The sequence below is a fragment of the Sapajus apella genome, unplaced genomic scaffold (genome assembly GCF_009761245.1).
Source record: "Sapajus apella isolate SASKATOON/1434 unplaced genomic scaffold, GSC_monkey_1.0 scaffold203, whole genome shotgun sequence".
Lineage (NCBI taxonomy): Eukaryota > Metazoa > Chordata > Mammalia > Primates > Cebidae > Sapajus > Sapajus apella.
In genome coordinates this window covers 539,814-561,666 of record NW_022437143.1, presented here as the reverse complement: position 1 = coordinate 561,666, position 21,853 = coordinate 539,814, and the positions used below count along the sequence as shown (strand labels likewise).

General features: G+C 39.2%; 1 protein-coding gene across 3 annotated transcripts in view; it reads left to right on the top strand.

Moving 5' to 3' along the window:
- BMPR1A (bone morphogenetic protein receptor type 1A) overlaps positions 1-21,853 on the top strand; it is a 174,058-nt gene that overhangs the window by 137,872 nt on the left and 14,333 nt on the right. For all 3 annotated transcript variants that reach the window (XM_032270105.1, XM_032270107.1, XM_032270106.1), the window contains 4 exons: positions 1,535-1,637; positions 8,897-8,993; positions 9,135-9,234; positions 20,702-20,846. In XM_032270105.1, the coding sequence (XP_032125996.1) occupies positions 1,535-1,637; positions 8,897-8,993; positions 9,135-9,234; positions 20,702-20,846 (445 nt within the window). The remainder of the gene's footprint in view (positions 1-1,534; positions 1,638-8,896; positions 8,994-9,134; positions 9,235-20,701; positions 20,847-21,853) is intronic.

The window sequence follows — 21,853 nt, the reverse complement described above, 5'->3', positions numbered from 1 at the left end:
TTTCACCATGTTGACCAGGATGGTCTCGATCTCTTGACCTCGTGATCCACCCGCCTCGGCCTCCCAAAGTGCTGGGATTATAGGCGGGAGCCACCATGCCCGGCCCTCCTACTTCTTAATTGGTTGAAATGCTTTGCAGATATATGAGAACCATATTGTGTTAGTTAATTTTACACTTTTTTCTTAACCTGTGAACTTACGAATCCAAATCTGATTTATAAAACTATTTTAATTTTTCTACTGTATTTTATGTTAACTATGAAACATGTTTATGTATGATCATGTAATTCTAGTACATATTTGTTGGAGGCACTGATGTATTGACTTAATAAAACCAAAAAAATCCCCTGAACAACTCAGCCTCATCAGTCAGTTAATTGTCTCCTTGTTATAAAGACAATAATGAATGTTGTGTTTTGTATTTTCTTAATAATTATATGCTCCTTGAATGGACCAGATAGAAAGCATGTAAACTCGTGAACCTATGTGATGACCACCGGGTCTTAGGTTTGCTACTTGTTCCCTCATGGTGGTGGGCTCTGTGTGGCTGAGGTGACTAGTTTTCCATTTACACCTTCCTGGGAGTTTGCCTGCAGGGGACTGCTCCCCACTATGTCACCAAATAATCTTTTGCGAAACTTCTTGCCTGTAGCACCTGCCTGATACAATGGGTTTTCTGTGAGTACCTTAGTAACCCAGAGTAAAACTGAATCATCTATTTTAACAGAATTCTACCCCACACTTAACATTTTCTCCTAACAGAAAACAAAGAATTCTGCAAAATTCTTCTAAGTAGAAGCAGCACAATTCCTGATACTAACAATAAATAGGAGTATAGAAAAAGCTCTTAGAAATTTCTCTCATACCTGTTAAAGTCTATACGAATATATTAAGGGGAAACTCCAGGACACTAACACTAAAATGATACGAATTTCATTAAATATAGGTATGTAAATTGATTGAAAGGTTATTCCAAAGTTCTCTCTGTTTTCCTATCATATTCAGTAAAAGATGCCTTTCAGGCTCTTGATTAATCTGTTCTTCCCAATTTCCACCCCCCCCCCTTTTGTTTTTGGTCATTGAGTCTATTTGTGTGTTTCAGAGAAAAGTTCGTTTTTATCTATTATCATGTACAATATGGAAATACTGAAAATATGAGTAAAAAGAGACAAGTTATTTTAAAGTATATTTTCCAAACATGACTTACCTTATAAAATTTTATAAATCAGCTTTCTGTGATCACATGCCTGTGATTAGCAAAGAAAAATCACATAACTCACATGTAGAGGACTTGTTTAACAGAAATCCTTTTCTACTTGACATAGGATTGTCACTGGCTTTTTAGATCTTAGATCAGACATAACTTTCATTTGTCTTAAAACCTATTTGACTTTGCCAATAAATCACATGTGAATGCAATTCTGAATCACAAAACAAAATATTAAAGGCCATCCATACCTGTTCACATTCAGACTCAAATTTCATTAGTACTTTTTATGTGAATTTATGTTTCATTTTTTTTTTTCTGTTTTAGAACTAATGGACATTGCTTTGCCATCATAGAAGAAGATGACCAGGGAGAAACCACATTAGCTTCAGGGTGTATGAAATATGAAGGATCTGATTTTCAGTGCAAAGTAAGATATAATTTGGGACCCATGAGACAAAGGGAGGGGCCGCATGAAAGCATGATTTCTCCCTAAGAGAAACATGCCTGAGGCACACATTGCTGTATGTTCACATCAGTAAATGCGTTGGAGGAATGTATACTGTCTAGATTGTGTCCTGTATTCAAATATATAATTTATAAATAAATCATTTCTGAAAAGCTAATTGATTACAATTTCCCTTTTTTCCTTTTTTTTCTTCCATAGACTGTGTCTGGCTCTGTTGTCCAGGCTGGAGTGTAGTGCTGCGATCTCTGCTCACTGCAACCTCAAACCAGCCTCTCACCTCAGCTTCCTGAATGGCTGAGTCTACAGATGCATGCCACTACACCTGGCTAATTTTTGTTTTTTTGTAAAGATAGGGTTTCACCATGTTGCCCAGGCTGGTCTCAAGCTCCTGGGCTCAAGCGATCTGCCCGAATTGGCCTCCCAAAGTGCTAGGATTACAGGTGTGAGCCACTGTGCCCAGCGTGATTACAGTTTTCTTTTTTCCCTACTCGGGAGGCTGAGGCAGGAGAATTGCCCGACCCTGGGAGGCAGAGATTGCAGTGAGCCGAGATCTTTCCACTGCACTTCAGCCGGGGCCACAGTGAGACTCTGTCTCAAAAAAAAAAAAAAAAACAAAGATAAATAAAAATCTTTTTTTAAGTTTCAACCATCTTTGGCTACTGATTACAACTTTCAATGAGAAAAAGTTTCTAAGATTTCTTAACACAATAATTGCAGCTAACTTGTTTCTTTAAAAATAAAAATTTTATTTAAGTAATACGATTATCATAATTGAAATTCCAGATTATTTTACTATAAAAAGTTTTAAATCATTCTCAGTTGTCATGACTGCAAAAATGATATTTTCACACTTATTTGTAGATTATAACATTTACTGAAAAGACTTGTGAGATATTGGCAATAACCTTTGTATCATTCGGAGACAACTTAGAAATGTTAAAGATATATTGCAAACTCAAGGGAAACAACTAAAATTGAAAAAAAAATGTTAAGGCCTTGTAAGGAGGTGTTAGTGGGGCTACTTTAAAAGCAGCAGCAAAGGAATCAGGATGGTAATAGCTTATGAGCATCCTGATGGCCCTCGGTTATAAACCTGATCGCTTCAAAATTCTGTGTAATAATTTTGTCCCAGGAGATCCTTCCAGTGTTTCCAAACACCAGCTCCAGATGGAATTGTTTGTGCATAATTTAAGTCCGAGCTATGTTAGAAAATTGTTACTGTTATTTAGAAATTCTCAGGATGGATAGAAACCTTAGAGGTTACATGTTTCAACCTCTCGGCTAATATTTGGAATCACCCTCTTTGCAAATGACTGCAAATCTGTCTTCCTGTCTGACTCTTTGGACCATAGAGAACAAACCTAATCTCTCTTTAAGGTGACAGCCCTTTACTAAGTAAAAAAAGTGCTTCATCCTGCTAGTCTTTGCCCAGTGAAAATAGTAGTTCACAGTGACCTCAGCTGCTCCTTATATGATCAGCTTTGGAGTTATTCACTCTCCACTTCCTCAGTGTAATAGGCAGAATTGAGTGTGGTCTGACCAAGGAAAAAAATAGAGAATAAATAACCCTGTTCCCTTTTTCTAAACACAGCCAAGTCTCGTGTTAGATGTTTGGCAGTCACACCATATTCTCAAACCATTGAGCTTTCTGTCGGCTGAAATCACCCTGTTACTCATGCGGCTGCTGAGCCACATCTCCTCCACTCTTCATTGGTGCTGTTGGTTTCTTCACACAAACAAGTAGATGGGAATGGAATGAGTTTTCCTATTTAGTTGTTATATACTTGCCTATGTGAATTTTATCTTATAAGTATCCTTTTTTCTAATTTGTTGGGATTTAAAGGATGCTAATTTAGTTGTTCCAGTTTTAGGCTATTTGCATATTTATCAACCACACATACTATACATTTTTTTAATCACTTAAAAAATTGAATAAAGAGCTATGGTTAGGGCACTGAGCCCAGCAGTAATAACCAGTGTCCTACAGGCCCCAAGAGTAGGCCTGTCCTAGACTGAATTTACCATTATAAGTTAGTAGTTAAACTTGACAAGCTGTTCAAGTCTATATACTGCTGTGAACCTTTGGGCAAGGCACTCAGCTCTCTTGTTTTCTCATCCATGAAGGAATTATTATAAGAATCAAGTGATATACATGTGAATAGTTTAGCATAATTGGCACATAGTAAGGGCTTAATAGGTGTCAGCTTTGACCATATTGATTCTTTAACAGCCGTCTTCACACTGTTACCCGTATCCCTGGGTACACTCAAACTGTGTTATACAAGGGTAACAAGCACGTAGATAGTTTTAAGGGAATTGGTTTTTGGATCCTGAACTTTCGTAGGTCCTGTTGCTGAATATTTCTCTGCCTGAGAACAGAAACTTCTCAAGCATTTTCCAGCAGTTCTCTTTCCCTTCCTCTCTTTTCATAGTCACCACCTCCTAGTTTACAAATTGAAGGCCTGAGGTGTAAAACTTCAAATTTCCAAACTGTGTTGTAATTTGAAATAAAGACATCAGTATAGGCTATGTGGGGATATCAAATAAGTGTTTACCTGACAGATGGTTTTCAGTTGTTTGCTTTCAACCAAGTTGCTTGATCATTGAAAATAATTTTTGATGATAGAATCTTTACGGCATTTTTAGCATAGGCTTTGGAAGGACTTTAGGCAATTACGGGCTGGCTCACGCCTGTAATTCCAGCACTTTGGGAGGCTGAGGCGGGCAGATCACTTGAGCTCACAAGTTTGAGACCAGCCTAGGCAACATGGCAAAACCCCGTTTCTAATAAAACTACAAAAATTAGCTGGACGTGGTGGCATACACCTGTAATCCCAGTTACTTGGAGGGCTGAGGCAGGAGAATCGTTTGAACCCAGAAGGTGGAGGTTGCAGTGAGCTGAGATAGCATCACTGCACTCTAGCCTGAAGACTCTGTCTCAAAAAAAAAAAAAAATGCTGAGATGGGAGGATGGCTTGAGCCTGGGAGTAAGCTGAGATCATATGACTGCACTCCAGTGTGCAGAGTGATATAGCCAGATCTTGTCTCAAAAAAAGAAGAAAAATGCCTTTTCCGGTAACATTTTCTTAAGTTTATATTTAATAAAGATTGTAACATATATATTGTTTTGATCAATTTTATGGTAATAATGATTATGATAAATGAGAATAATTTTCTAGGACTTAAAGACATATAGTTACAGGAAATAAGAGAATTTATGTACTTACTTTAATGTGGACAGTTATATATTACTTTAGGACATAATTATTGTGGGAGATACTGAAAGGAAATAAGAGTTAAAGAAGAAATAAGAGTTCTAGTATAAAATATCTCACTGTTAAAAGAAGCATTTGTTCATTTTTTTTAGAAATGATGATAATGGGTATCAAATTACAATGCTATTTAGATTCTACTGAGTGCATTAGAAACTGATATAACACTTCTATTTGAAAATGATGTAATACTTCTATTTCAAAGTGTCATTGTGTGCAGTAAGCCAGAAATTATTAAATTTATAGTGAAAATTTTTAGGTATCACCTGAAAAATATGTGAGGGTACATTGCTTTTAAGAATTGGGTTATATATCAGCAAAAATTTTGACCAGCACTTACCTAATTTTCTGTATTTCTTGGTAAACATCACCCAAGTAGAGCAACTCACCCAAGCACAGCTCTCTCATGCTCATCCTAAACCTTTCACCAGTGCCTTCACATACTGCCAAGTGTGGTGCAGAACAGACGTGAGTGCCTGTCCCTAGGCCTCGCATTCTTGGTGTGGCACAGAACAGCTGTGAGTGCCTATCATCAGGCCTCACGTTTCTGGCATGGTGCAGAACAGATGTGAGTGCCTATCCCCAGGCCTTGTGTTCCTTCCACTCCCCAGGCTGCACTGGTAAATTTTGCTTACCCTGTTTCCTCCTATATGACAAATTATTTTTCAGAAACCTCGCTACCAGTCAGGCACAGTGGCTTATGTTTATAATCCCAGCACTTTGGGAGGCTGAGGAGGGTGGAGCATGAGATCAGGAGATGGAGACCATCCTGGCCATTGTGGTGAAACCCCATCTCTACTAACAGTATAAAAATTAGCTGGGCATGGTGGCGAACACTGGCAGTCCCATCTACTCGGGAAGCTAAGGCAAGAGAATTGCATGAACGAGGGTGTTGGAGGTTGCAGTGAGCTGAGATTGCGCCACTACACTCCATCCAGCTTGGCGACAGAGCGAGATCCATCTCAAAAAAAAAAAAAGAAACCTAGCTGCCATTCCCACAAGAATTTGTATTCTCCACAAATACAAATTGAATATAGAAATACAAGTTGACTTGGGCAGAGGGTAGGAGTAGAGAGTGCAGGAAAAGGAAAGGCTGTGTCACCCAAATTTGTAATCTAGACAAACCAGAGTTTTGCCGACCCAGATACATAGTTAACCTGAGTAAGACAAACATGAGATGAATCAGGTGTTGCTTATTCTTAGTGAAGCCACGTTGGGTCTTTAGGGGCTCATAAGATTTTTGGCCTAGTCTAGAACCTCATCTGGGATTCATGTCAAGCTCAGAGGAAGGGAAATTAATTTATTGAGTATTTGCTATATGTGTATAGTATCTTGGGGATTCAGTATATTCTACCTTGTTTCCCCTAACAATACTATACAGCAGATTTTTTTTTTTAAGACAGGATATTGCTCTATCACCCAGGCTGGAGTACAGTGGCACAATTACAACTCACTGCAGCCTCAAACTCTTGAGCTCAAGCGGTCCTCCCACCTCAGCCTCCTTAGTAACTGGGACCATGGAGGTGCTTCCATACCTGGCTAATTTTTTATTTTTATATTTCTGTCGTATAGCTGTGATTATACCTGGCTAATTTTTAAATGTTTTTAGAGATGGGGTCTCGCTCTGTTGCTCATCCTGGTCTCAAACTTCTCTGCTCAAGCCATTCTGCCACCTAAAGTGCTAGGGTTACAGATGTGAGTCACTGTGCCCTGCTCATATTTTTTTAACCTGTTTTTTTTTTTTTTTGGAGACACAGTCTTGCTCTGTCGCCCAGTCTGAGCAGTGTCATGTCTAGAGTGCAGTCTGGAGTGCAGTGGCATGATCTCGACTCACTGCAACCTACATCTCCCTGATTCAAGCAGTGATCCTGCCGCAGCCTCCCGAGTAACTGAGACTACAGGTGCCCGCCATCACGCCCAGCTAATTTTTGTATTTTCAGTAGAGACGAAGTTTCACCATCTTGGCCAGGCTGGTCTTGAACTCCTGACCTCAAGTGATTCACCCGCCTTGGCCTCCTAAAGTGTTGGGATTACAGGCATGAGCCACCGCTCCCAGCTAGCCTGTATTTTTTAGCACATTAAAGCCCAGAGATAAATTACTTGGTCAAGGTCACAAAGTGAATAACTGGCAAAGGTAGGATTCCAATTGTTTGATTCCAAAACCCTTGTATTTTCTGTAATATTGAGACCTTATCTCAATATGCTGCCTTAATCTGTTGGCAGAGTCTATTTTTGTGTTCTTTTTAAAAAATATTATTACTGTTTTTAGAGATAGGGTCCCACTCTGTTGCCCAGGCTGGGCTTGAACTCCCAGGTTCAACTGATCCTCATGTGTCAACCTTCCAAGTAAGTGGAACTGTAGGCACACACAGTCATACCCAGCTTTTACTCAGCTTCAAGTCTACTTTTTTTCCCTTTGAAATAAAAGTAATATAACATTCAGTTATCTATTATAGTTTCCAACTCTCCTTCTTTCTAAAGTCTTTAAATCACACCTGTCTTTCAGCCATCTCTTTTACAAGTGCTGTCATCTTCCTGGGATATAATTCACCTGGGTTAGAAGATAGGAACTCATAGAATACAAAAGCATCGTAAGGTCTCTTCATACATTTGGGATGTCATTTTCCACCTAGTAGTGTTTGAGCTACTTTCGTCATCCCTGTCAGCATCCTTCGCAGAGAAGAAGAAACAAGACAGGAGTTGAAGAATTGTACATTTTTGTCCTCATCGCCTACTATCATGTGGCGATGATACATCTGTTGCCTAGTAATCCTTTTCCCCATGCTGCCAGAGAAACCCTTTCTTGGTTTTTCTTCCCACTTTTCTCTTCTGCAAGGCCAAGCTCATTTTAGCTTTCCTGGAACCCTTCTTGGATGCTTGGCACTTCTTTCATTCATCATTAGTTATGTGCTTTTCATTTCATTAGTCGTGTAAGTTTTCTCTGAATCTGGGATTATTTCAGACTCTCCAGTTTAACCCTAACTCTTCTCTCTCTCTCTGTATGCTCAATTAAAAGTAAAAATTGTTTAAAATTTATTAATAAAACTTAAATGTAAACATGTATTTGGAGATTTCCAGATGCTCTTGACCATCTTGCCAACAGAAACTGAAGTCATGGGCTCATGTTCACCTTTTTAAAGTCATAGCCAATTATATTGAGGCTTTTCCTTTCTGGCCATCTGATATTAAGAATAACATGGTTAATTTGTGCTTACATTCTTGCTACTTGTATAGTGGCAAACAGTTCTTTTCTGTTCACATGTTGGTCCAGAATGGCAGTTCTCCCAGGCTGTGCTGAAATGGCAGCATTCAACTTGTCAGATACTGTATTGTTAATCAAATAAAACATCACTTGTAAGTGCTGCTGCCTTTCTGATGACTGTCCTTCTCTGTGCCAGCTTTCTACTATCTTAGGGACAGTCTCCTCTCTGGTTGGTGGCCTCTAATCAGCTTTCAGGAATGCTTTCTGTAGTTTGCCTTTCTCTCACCATGGATGCTCAACTTGTCTCCACGTCGACCTCATGGCTAGTGTAGGCAGGGTCTGCAGCGGCCTCTGCACGCTCCACCGCCTTGCTAACCAGCCTTTTCTTTGGACTAGGACACCCCCCACTTTTTAGTCTGATCATAAATCTCATCCATATCTCAGTACCACAGTGAGATCATATGTACCAGATCAGTTTATGATAGCAATTACCTCAGCTCAGATTTGATGTTCTAGTCTAGTGTCTAACACACCATCCACATGGAGATGTTCTTAGGAAAAACCATTTTCCAGTTTTCACTATTTCAGCACAAATTTAAGTCTTTCAGTAATCTGTTTCTACATATAAAATTTGCAAGTCCTTTTCACACACTGAATTAGAAGTTGTATTTTATGAATACTAAAAAGATTTATTATCAGTTTAAAATACCAAACCATTTCTAATTTTACCATTACTCTTCTTTTAGGATTCTCCGAAAGCCCAGCTACGCCGGACAATAGAATGTTGTCGGACCAATTTGTGTAACCAGTATTTGCAACCCACACTGCCCCCTGTTGTCATAGGTAGGTTAGCCAAGAAAAGTCAGAGCATGATTCTAGTCAAATAACTTCTCTGGTTTTACAGTAACCAAGCTACCTAGAATTTAACACTACAGATTATTTTTTCATTTCATTGTTTGTTTCATTGTTTACTTTCATTGTCAGGTCCATTTTTTGATGGCAGCATTCGATGGCTGGTTTTGCTCATTTCTATGGCTGTCTGCATAATTGCTATGATCATCTTCTCCAGCTGCTTTTGTTACAAGTAAGAAGATTTTTATTTTGAAGCAAAATATTTTGTCAAATATTAGATGTCAACTGCTATTTGTAAAGCCAGTTGCAGAAACCATTAACTTATATTCTCTGGTTATGTATCTCCTTTATGTAAGTAGACTATAGTTCTCTTAAGGAAAAAGGATCTTACGACCAATTAATTAATTGGGCACAATTTCATACTTCTTGTGTGTTCATGAATACTTATAATTTTCTTATTAATGGAATAGTGAGCTTTCTTGTATATGAATGTTTTCAGTCTGTCCCAAGAAGCCCACTTTGTTACATTTCTTTAGAAATTTGGAGCTTCAGAGTTATTTGCATGTAGCCATGATTTCAGAAGACAGTTGCCAAAAAAGAATAATAATAAGAGACAGTCCCTAATGGACATAAACTTCAATAATAAAACATTATCATACTGACTTAGATGGATTAATGAAACAAGTTAGTAAACCCACAAATAAACTCAAGTATATAAAGAAATTTAGTGTATGGTAAAGGAAACACTTCAGATTACCGAGGAAAAGACGTTCACATACCTCCATGTTTTTATTATAATTCTTCACTCACAACAATGGGGTTCCACAGTTGAGAAACTGTGTTTTGGGTCTTTCCAGATAATAGACTTGAAACCTTCTGTTGGGGAGGTGATGGGAAAGTCACAAGATTATTTAGACTAGGAGATGCGTTGGAGAGGAGAGCTCCACATCTGAGGTAGCCAGCATCCCAATTGGCCCCTAGTGATCCTCACTGCCTGGGGTTCCTCCCCTTGGTCAGTCCCCTCATGTAACACATCAGGGCTGATCTGTGTGACAGATAGGATATGGCAAAAGTGACTTCCGAGTCTACATTATAACAGCATTGCAGCTTTCACCATGGTCTCTGGGATCACTCACTCTGGGGGAAGCCAGGCATCATGCTGTGTGGACACTTAGCACTGAGAAAGGCCCACACAGGGAGGAACTGAGGCCTTCTGCCAGTACCCAGCCTGCAGCCTGTCGGCCTTGGAAGTGAGCCGCCTTGGAATTGACTGCAAGCTCCTGTCAAGCTTTCAGATGAGTGTAGTCTCAGCTGCCGTCTGACTCTGAGCTACCCAATCAAGTCACTTCTGAATTCGTGATCCGCAGAAACAGGGAGATAACAATTGCTGTTTTAAGTCACTTAGTTTGGGAGTGGCTTGTTAACACAGTAGTGAATAATTCAGTGTCTGACTTTCTGAAAATTGACTTTCAAGAAGTCTTCTTAGTGTAATTGTCACCCTCAACTTTACTTCCAGAGATACCCTCAATGGCCAGTTCCTAAGTTCTTGGGGAACTCCATAATGTAAACTGGTTGCTTCTTGGTTTTCTCAATTTCTAGCCTAAGAATCCGACTTTTTCGGTCTGCAAAGTCAATACTCATTCATCTGCTTCATGAATTCCAAAAATGTTTACTGTTATTTTATCTTTTCTCCTTGCTTATTAGACAAAGAAGGTAAAAATTATTTATTGCTGTTTTAGTGGGCCAGTAAAAGCAAGCAAGTATGCTCAATCTGCTATTTTAAGCTAAAAGTCCCTTTGTCAAATAGCTGAATCTTTGCCAGTAAGACAAGTGATAATATTTCAAGGTGATTTTAATTTATATTTTTCATATAAAAATACTTTTTTTTACACATTTTTTCCTTTATTACACAAGGGTACTGTAATGTATATATTATTTTGTTATGTTATGTTATTTATTTAGAGACAGAGTCTCACTCTGTCTCCCAGACTGCAATGCAGTGGCACGATCTTGGCTCACTGCAAACTCCGCCTCCCAGGTTCAAGCGATTCTCATGCCTCAGCCTCGCAAGTAGCTGGGATTACAGGTATGCACTGCCATACCTGGCTAATTTTTGCATTTTCAGTAAAGATGGGGGTTTCACCATGTTGACCAGGCTGGTCTCAAACTCCTTACCTCAAGTGATCCACCCACCTCGGCATCCCAAATTGCTGGGATTGTAAGTGTGAACCTCTGCACCTAGCCTGTAATGTATATAGTAAAATATTGTTAAATATCCTTTTATTTTTCTTTTAAGAGAAAAGCCATCTATATTTTTATTTAAATCATGTATTCATTTTGGGAGACCTGTTTTTCCATTGAATTGCTTAGATTTTTTTCTCTGATTTATAGAAGCTCTTTATATTCAGAAATCAACCCTTTGTAATATGAGCTACCTGTAATTTTCTTTTTTTTGTTTTTTTCATGCTGCATTACTGCAGAGCATCCTATACTTTTCATTGTGGTGTGTCTTCAGACTGCTTGCAATGCTTTCAGCTACGTAGTATAGAACCCTGTCAGCCAGGTGTGTGCTCTCTAAGCAATAGATAAGATGTTTCTTCTTAGGGAAATCTGTTCAGCCCAAGAGATAAAACCTAAAAATGTTGTTGTTAACGCCCAGTGAAATGGTCCAGGCAGATTATCTTATAGTGAGGCTTGTAATCAGTAAACCCTACCCATATACTAGCAGTTGCCAATGAGGATATCAGGCTGTGAAGAATACTGATCTGTGAGAAACAGGAAACAAGTGAGGTGAGCCTTGTGATTGCCCACTGTCTCCCTGAATAGAGTTTTGGGTTGGGCAACATAGGGGGAACCCAGGTGTACCCAGCAGGCTGTCTCAGTCGAGGAGTTGTGGCCAGAGTCTAGGGAGTCAGTTGCCATTGTAGTTCGTAGGCCAGAGTGCTGGAGAGGAGCGGGCCTCACAGAGGGCTCCAGACCTGCAGAGGATAACCATCAAACACTCAGCTGGGTACTGAGCAGCACTGGCATGTGAGGAAGCCACCAAGCCTGGGGAAAGAACACCTGAAGTGATTGCGGAAACAGTGTTTGGTGCTCATACAAGGCCGGGAGTAAGGTCTGTTCCCACCAGTTGTGACAGCTGAAAACCTCATAATTCATAGGCTTTGATTGAAAGACTCGGGAGGATTTTGCCTCATTGGTGGGGAATAATTAGCCCTAGACTAAGTATGGCTCTGGTCTCACCTTAAAAGCAAGCCCCAAAGGGATCATGTCATTTCCAAGTCACTGTATCATAGAACAAAATTAAACAGTATTTATAGGGATATAAAAATATCTGGCGCCTAGCAAGGTAGAATTTACAATATCTGCCATCCAAAAAAATGAATACTAAGTATGCAAAGAAATAGGAAAATATGGCCCATAATGAGGAAAGAAATGAAACAACCAAAACCACTGACCCAGAACTGATACAGACTTTAGAATTAGCAATGACATTAAAATAGTTTTTATAACTGTACTCACAAAAGTTAAATCAAGACATGAAAGATTTTGTAAAAGACCAAAATGAAACTTTTGGAAATGAAATCTATAATATCCGAGATGAAAAATATACTAGATCAAATTAGTGACAGACACTGTAGAAGAAAAGATGAGTGAACATGAAGACATAGCAATGAGTAGAGAATCAGTGAGTTGTGGGACAACTTCAGATGGCCTGCTAGAGATATAATTGGAATTCCCAGAAGAGGGATGAAAAACATATGAAATAATGATCAAATTTTTTCAATTTATTAATTATTATTTTGAGGCAGGGTCTTGCTCTGTCACCCAGGCTGGAGTGCAGTGGCACAATCTCAGCTCACTGCATTTTCCACCTCCTGGGTTCAAGCGATTCTCATGCCTCAGCCTTTCAAGTAGCTGGGATAACAGGCATGTACCACCAAGCCTGGCTAATTTTTGTCTTTTTAGTAGAGGAGTTTCACCATCTTGGCCACGCTGGTCTCAGACTCCTGGCCTCAAGTGATTCACCTGCCTCAGCTTCCCAAAGGACTGGGATTACAGGCAAGAGCCACCATACCCACCTTTTTCAAATTTAATGAAAACCATAAACCCATATATCTGAAAGCTGAAATAAAAAACCCATATAGCTAAAAGCTCAATAAACGCTGAGTACAAAAAACATGAGGAAAACTGCATTAAAAGCACATGAGTGTATTGCTCAAAACCAGTAATAAGGAGAAAATATTAAATGCAGCAAGAAGGAAAAAAGGCAGATAATCTATTACAGAGGCACAAAGTTAAGGATGACAGCAGACCTTTTGTTGGAAACAGTGCAGTCAAGAAGATAATGAACCAGCATCTTTAAAGTGCCCAAAGAGGCGAGGTGGTGGCTCATGCCTGTAATCCCAGCACTTTGGGAGGCCAGGGCAGGTGGATCATGAGATCAGGAGTTTGAGACCAGCCTGGCCAACATGGTGAAACCCCGTCTCTACTAAATACACAAAAAATTGGTAAGGTGTGCTGGCACATGCCTGTAATCCCAGCTACTCAGAAGGCTGAGGCAGGAGAATTGCTTGAACCTGGGAGGCAGAGGTTGCAGTGAGCTGAGATTGCACCATTGTGCTCCAGCCTTGGGTGAGAGGGCGAGACTCTGTCTCCAAAAATAAATAAAGTACCCAAAGAAAAATGTCACAGATCTTGAATTATATACTCAGAGAAAATATTCTTCAAAAATGAAGGTAATGTGAAGACTTCCGGTCATACAGAAAGCTTGAAAGAACTCCGAACCCTCAGACCTACACAGCAAGAAATGTGAAGGGAAGTTCTTCGGGTGGAAAGACAGGCCAGGTGGAGATAAGAATCCACATTAAAAAAATGAAGAACTGGAAATGGAGATCCAAGTGACCCTGACACAGACTAACAGTATCTTTTAAGATGAACAGAAAAGACCACTCATCTTAGACTCAGGCCATGCACACTCAAGTGAGTGACCTATAACACTTCACAGAACACACAATCAGATGTCAGGAACTGATCATTTAGGCTTTTTTATACACATTATGTAGAACTTTGTAACTGCTCTGTTTATTTAGCTTTCGAACTTCATGTGCTAGTTTACGTGAAGATTCATTATTGATCAGATATACAAAATCTGTAATTTGGGATATTCACTCATATTTAGCTGAACTTTAACGAGTCACAAGTTGTTCTCCGCAGCAAACTGTAAAAGGGTAAGATTAAAGTTAAAGAGAGATCTGTCCATCAACATACTAAGGTTTGTCTGTTTTGTGTGCCTCGTTAATATTTTATTTTCCTTTTTCCTGATGTGGTCGTTTTCCTCCAGATTGGATACATCTGCAATTCTCCAGTCTCATTTACATCATGACAACATGACCCTCAAAACTGATACTTTCTCTAAAACCTTCTCTGTAACCATGGCCTGCCTCCACTGTGGATGAAGCATCATTCTGTACCGTATACCAGTTCCTGGTTGTTTCCTCTGGCATCCCCTTTTGTAGCTCCTTTAATCCTTAAAACTGCTTAGATCCTATGATCCATCCCCATAACACTTACTACTTTTGTCTTGCATTTTTTTACTTTGGCAAGTATTCATTTACTTATTCATGTGTATTTGCCAGAAGTCTGCTTTCCCATTCAACAGGAATCTCAATGGTAGCAGAGATTACTTAACCATTAATATTGATAATCAACTGGCTGGCTGTTTAAATTACCACTTTCCTATTGAATTATGAAGAGTGCCCATGGTGAATCTTATGTGTCCCTCATGCTTGGCACACAGTGGATACTTAGTCTTGATGTTTGCCAGCCACCCTTGGCCCAGAATTTCTGCTTGGGAGATAGTTTCACAGATGCATTTGTCAAATAAAAAGCCTGCTTCTGGCTTTATAATGGGCCCATTACCCTCATTGTCCTTAGGGGACTCCTGGTCCTACAGTAGTTAAATATTAAAAATTGAATGACTTTTTAAAAAGGAGCTACCAATTAGTTTTTAAAGTGATTAAAAATAAGAAAAAAAATGCCCTATATATACATGTATTTTTGTCACTTTCTGCACTCTCCATGTATTCTAAGTTTTAGATCCAAATTTCCATTTGATACTATATTCCTTCTGCCTGAAGAATTTCTTTAATTTAACCTCTTGGAGTGCAGGTCTGATGGCCATAATTCCTCTCAGCTTTTGTCTGCAGTCTTTTGCCTTCATTTTCCAGAGGTATTTTCACTGGCTGTAGAATTCTGGGTGGGCTCGAGCTTGTTTCCCTTAAAACTGTCACTTACTATCTTCCACTTGTATACCTTCTGACATAAATTTTATCTTTGATGTAATATTTGATGTAATATTTTTCATGGCATCCTTTAATGTTTTCTTCATTATCTTTTTTTATCTTTGACTTTAAGCAACTCGACTGTAATACATTTAGAAGTGTGTGTGTTTCTTTTTTGGCATTTACTCTGCTTCATATTTCACTGAGCTTAGTGAATCTATGGTTTGATAGCTTTCATTATTATTGCAAAATTATCTACTCTCTTTTTAAACATTTTGTCTGTCCTTTTACCTGTCTCTGTTTTTGAGACTCCAATTATGCATATTTTAGATTATTTGGTGTTGTGCCACAGCTCTTTAATTCTTCTATTTTTCTCTTTCTATTTTACTTCTGGTAACTTCTATTTACCTATTTTCAAATGCACAGATTCCTTTTCTTCACCTTTGTCCATCTAGGCTGTGTACTGTTGAGCCCATCAAAATAATTCTTCATCTTTGATAGCATGTTTTACCTTTTTCACATTCCTGTCTGATTTCATTCCTCTGCTGAGACTCTCCATCTGTGTATTCCTGTTAACCACCTTCACCATATGCCTTTCCCTTTTAATCACAGTTCTCTGACAGGCCCTCCTGGTGGCAACAGCACAAGTGCTGTCTGACACTAGTCCACTTGATTGCCTGCCCTCTTGGCAGTGAGTGATTTTTCCTTGCTTTTTAGTGGGTCTCGTAACTTTATTTGGATATTGTACATCATGATAAGAATAGCAGAGATTGTCACAGTGAGATATCAGCCTCACCTCATTTAATATGGCTGTTATCAAAAAGAAATGTTGGGGAGGGTATGGAGAAAGGGGAACCCAAACTAGCACACTGCTGGTGGAAATGTAAATTGGCATAGCTACTATGGAGAACAGTGTAGAGGTCCCTCAAAAAACTAAAATTAGAACTGCCATGTGGTCTCGCAATCCTACTATTTGGTATATATGCAAAAGGAAATCAGTATATTGAAGGCCTGTCCACACCCCTGTGTTTAAGCACTATTCACAGTGGCCAAGATGTGGAATCAGATAAAGAAAATGTGGTCTATACAGTGGAATATTAGCCAGAAAAATAATGAAATCCTGTTATTTTCAGCAACATGAACGGAACTGGAATTCATTATGTTAAGTGAAATAAACCAGTCATAGAAAGACAAATAGTACATTTTCTCAATCATAGGTAGGATCTAAAAAGGTTGATCTCATAGAGGTAGTAAGTACAATAATAGATAACAGAGGCTAGAAAGTTTAGAGGAAGAGGGTATGAAGACAGGTTGATTATGGGGCACAAAAATATAATTACTAATAGATAAAAGGAATAAATTCTAGTATTTGGTAGTACAGTAGGGAAATAATAGTAATTTATTGTATATTTCAAAGTTGCTCATCTTTAAGAGAAGAATTGCAATATTCCCAACACAAAGACACTGCCTGGGCAACATGGCAAAACCCCATCTCTACAAAAAATAAAAAATGAGCCGGGCTTGGTGGTGCACATCTGTGGTCCCAGCTGCTCCACATCTGGGGAGGCTGAGGTGGGAAGATTGAGCCCAGGAAGCAGAGGCTGCAGTGAGCCCATATCACGCCACTGAACTGCAGCCTGAGTGACAGAGCAAGGCCCTGTCTCCTCCTCCTCCCCACCAAAAGATAAATATTTGAGGCGATGGCTATCCCAGTTACTCTAATTTGTGCGTTTTAAATTGTATACATGCATCGAGGTATCACATGTACCCCCAAAATATGTACAACTATTATACATCAGTTTTAAAAAGAAAAACAGACATTGAGATAAATATATACTTCTGAAATGGGCTCACCTCCTCTTAGGCTGTTGATAGGCAGAAGGTGTTCAGTCTAGTCAGGAGTCGATTTGGGTTGGGGTTTTGTTCAGTGTTTGGGTCTGGGCCTTCAATGCCTCACAAGTTTCAGATTCCTTCAGTGATGGGCTGCTGTTCATTTGCTTGGAGTGAGGGTTTGAGTGCAGAAGGAAGGGTTTTTCTCTGAATTCCTGCTTCCCCCCTAGCTTTCAGCTCTTACCACATGGTTGCATCTCTGTGGGAGTCACAGTTCATGTTCTTGCTCTTCCTGCAGAGGTCATCTGCTGTTGCGTGTTATTCACATTAGAGGACAGGTGGAAAGTGAGGGGGTGTGCCTGTTGTCCTTAGGTAGGTTCTGTGTTGCTGGAACTTAAGGATGCAGCTTCCTCAGGGCTCCTGCACCTCCTCCTGCAGAGGTAACTGACCTCTATGTGGTCCTGCTGTAGGATCCTATGCCCACAAGGAGAGAGAAAGGTGTCATCATCTCCTCTTTCTCAGCGTCAGAGGATCTTAACCTGGTGAGGGAACAGGGAGCATTTCTTCCACATTCCCAAGAGGCAGAGGGACTTTGCTGCTGCTTCTCCCTCCAGAGTGATGGATCTTTGCCTGTGCTCTAGGAAGCGGGGAAGAGGGTGTGCAGGAAAGAAAACAATAGTCATGTTATATACAGCGAGGGCCACATGTGGATAGAGTTTATATAGTCATAACAATGCAAGCACTGAATGTTGAGCTAAACAAATAATGTCACTCTGTCAGGAGGATGTGAAGATGGAGATATTTCTGTTTTGGGAAGCCTCAGCGTGTTAAATGAACACTTAAATTGTCATATTTAGTGTAAGGTCAATAAAGTGTATAAATATTCAGTGTAAGGTGAGTAATTAAAGCCTAAGACTGGAAAACTTAAAATGTCAAATGTAAGGATGCTATTTAGAAATAATGAGGGCCAGGTGTGTTGGCTCACTCCTGTAATCCCAGCAATTTGGGAGGCTGAGGTGGGTGGATCACTTGAGACCAGGAGGTTGAGACCAGCATGGCCAACTAGCGGAACCCCAACTCTACTAAAAATACAGAAATTAGCCTAGTATGGTGGCATATGCCTGTAGTTGGGGTTCCCAAGAATTGCTCATACCCGGGAGGCGGAGGTTGCAGGGAGCTGAGATCACACCACTGCACTTCAGCCTAGGCGGCAGAGCAAGACTCCATCTCGGGAAAAAAAAAAAAAAAAAAAAAGAATGAGGTAAATATTAAATAAGCTTCAAAAAGTCATAATTTTTTATTCTAAGAAGTGGAAAATGGATGGGAGGAGGAGACAAATGGACTGCTTTTTTGTTGCCAAGCCACGGAGAACTGTATGACATTCAAAGATAGTTGAGTAAAGATGTTGATAAAATTAAATATTCAATTCTATAAATATAAAATGTGATAAAGTTTAAAACTGAGTTCTAAAAGTTTATAACACAAAGGTAGGGATAAAGGTGTAGGGAAAGTAGGCATTCTCATAAGTTGGTGAAGGGATTCCAACTGGTGCAGCCTTTAAGGAGATCAGCAGGTGACTGCATCAAAGTTCCAAATTCAGTAGTTCCTACTGCAGAGGTGGTAGAAAATTGTATGTCACACTTGCATACAATAAGACTAGAAACAGTCTAAATATTGTTAGTAGGTGGCTGAGTGCAGTGGCTCATGCCTATAATCCCAGCACATTGGGAGGCCAAAATGGGTGGATCACCTGAGATCAGGAGTTCAAGACCAGCCTGGCCAACATGGCGAAACCCCATCTCTACTAAAAAAAAAATACAAAAATGAGCAGGGCATGGTGGCAGGCACCTGTAATCCCAGCTACTCAAGTGGCTGAGGCAGGGAGAATTGCTTGAACCCGGGAGGTGGAGGTTGCAGTGAGCCATGATTGTGCCACTGCACTGCAGCATGGGCAATAGAGTGAGACTCCTCTAAGTAAGTAAGTAAAGTAAGTAAGTAAGTAAAGAAAGTAAGTAAATAAATAAATAACCAGTAGGTAAATGCTTAGCAGCCATACAGTGGAATATTATCTAGCCATTAAAGAAAAGGGTGATACTTTATGTACTTCTGTGAAATGATATCCCAGGTAAGAAGCAAGGTGCAGAATGGCAATGGTGGTCTTCAGAAAATTACCAGAGAAACTGGAAGTACTTCTGTTTCTAAGGAAATAGGGAAGTAGTTCACTTCTAAGGAAGTAAACTTGATAGCTTAGGGATAGAGCTGGGAGGAAGATTTTTTTTGCCGTGTACTCTTTTGTGCCTTTTGAATTTTAAACCATTTGAGTCAGTTACCCATATAAAGTTTTAAAATAAAATTATAAAAATGGTTAAACACATTGGGTTAATTACATGGAAAATACTTTGTTTCTTAATTTCCATTATATATTATAAATTCTGAATGGATCATATGACTAAATGAGAGAATCAATATGTTAAAACCAGGCCAGGCACAGTGGGTCACACCTGTAATCTTATAATCCCAGCACTTTGGGAGGCTGAGGCAGGAGGATTGCTTTGAGCCCTGGCTGGTCTTATCTCGAACTCCTGTGCTAGAATCAACTCCTGATCCCAGGAGAAAAGAGAAAAGATTAATTTGTCTACACTAAAATTTAAAAACTGACATAAAAATGTCTTAAAGAGAATGCTGTGACAATCACAGACTGAGAAGATTGTTGAAACACATTGTCAAGATTTGGTGTACAGATTAACTTCTACAAATCAGTGAGGAGAAGAGTTCAGGGGACACTTCAGTTGAATCATGTGCAATAAACATAGGTTGGTCAGTCACAGTGTCTCATGGCTATAATCTCAGCACTTTGGGAGGCCAACATGGCAGATCACTTGAGTTTAGTAATTCGAGACCATCCTGGGCAACATAGGGAAATCCCATCTCTCTTAAAAATGCAAAAAAAAAAAAAAATTAGCTGGGCATGGTGGTACACACTTATAGTCCCAGCTAGTCAGGAGGCTGAGGTGGGAGGATCGCTTGAGCCTGGGAGGCAGAGGTTGCAGTGAGCTGAGATCGTCCCACTGCACTCCAGCCTGGGCAATACAGCTAGATTCTGTCTCGAAAAACATATGTTTGTTAAAAATATTAACAGGCAGTTCACAGAAAAAAACTGAACTGTGGAAAAAAAGTTCAATTTCGCTTGTAACCAGAGGAAAGCAAAAGAACGCATTTCATATCTGTCAAGTTGGCAAAAGTGTGAAAATAGGACTTCAAGGTTTGGGTTGGAATGTAGAGAAACTTACATTGTGATTTTTTGGAGTTGTATATTTTTTATAGCTAGGATGACACTTCGTATCTGATTTTGATAGTTTTTTTATGTACAACGTAGACATCTTTCCATTTTAACATGATATATAGAACTCCAAACTCCATTTTTAGATGTATTTAACAGTATATATTACCTACTGATAAGGCTAATTTGGGTAGGATTCTGTCTGAAGGAAGGGTAACAGTGTAGAGAACCTCAAGGTTTTTCTTACCTTAGGGTTTTATAGTTTTCGATTTTTAAATATAGATTGTTTTCTGCTTTTTTAAAAGACATTATTGCAAGAGCATCTCAAGCAGACGTCGTTACAATCGTGATTTGGAACAGGATGAAGCATTTATTCCAGTTGGAGAATCACTAAAAGACCTTATTGATCAGTCACAAAGTTCTGGTAGTGGGTCTGGACTACCTTTATTGGTAAGTTGAAAGTTCATGTAAATATGAATGGTGTGTTGATTTAAAATGTGTCCTCACGATGCTGGACAGCATAATTATTGCAGATCAGGGAACAATAATGGACACATTTTTTTCTCCTTATTTAGAAAGAGGCGTGCACTATTGCAAGGTGAAATTAGTTAAAAATAAGAAATACAAACCAAGAAAAAGTAGAATAGGCAAGTAAGATAGAGCTATAAACAAGGTTAGGAACCAAGTCCTATAGAGAGGGCAGGAAAAGTTAGATCATGAAGTTCTGTATGAAGGGCAAGAGTTAGCTCACAAGATTTGCTCTAAGCATTTATTTTACCAGCCAATTTAAAGAGGAATCAGGAATAAGATTCCTTGTATCTATAAGGTTATACTGATTGACTGAGGGAACTGTAACTATTTCAGATTCTAAAATCAAAAAGAAACTTCTTCAACAGATATTCTTGGAGAGGATACTTCTTTCAGTATAATACTACCAAAACATAATCAATGTATTTTACCAAGATACAGTTCAGTTAAAAATAAAAAAAACTATTACCAAAACATAGTTCAATAAAAATAATTTTAAAGGGATTGCAAATAAATTCCAACAGAGTTAGACTGATTCTTGGTATCAGGGGAAAAAATAATCCCAGCAGGTTCATTTGTATATGGAAATACTCAGATTTGTGGGTTGAGGGAACTCTTGTTTGAGAGGACCTGTATTAAGAACACTAGATATCCAGATAGGTTTTAGTTTTTAATGGTATTAGTTGAAAGAAACTGTCTCTTATTATTTCATTTTATTTTGTTTTGTTTTTATTTTATTGAGACAGCCTTGTTATGTCGCCCAGGCTGGAGTGCCGTGGCTCAGTCTTGGCTCACTGCAACCACTGCTTCCCAGATTCAAGCGATTCTCATCTCAGCCTCCAAAGTAGCTGGGATTACCGGATGCACAACCACACCTGGCTAGTGTGTGTGTGTGTGTGTGTGTGTGTGTGTGTGTGTGTGTGTGTGTG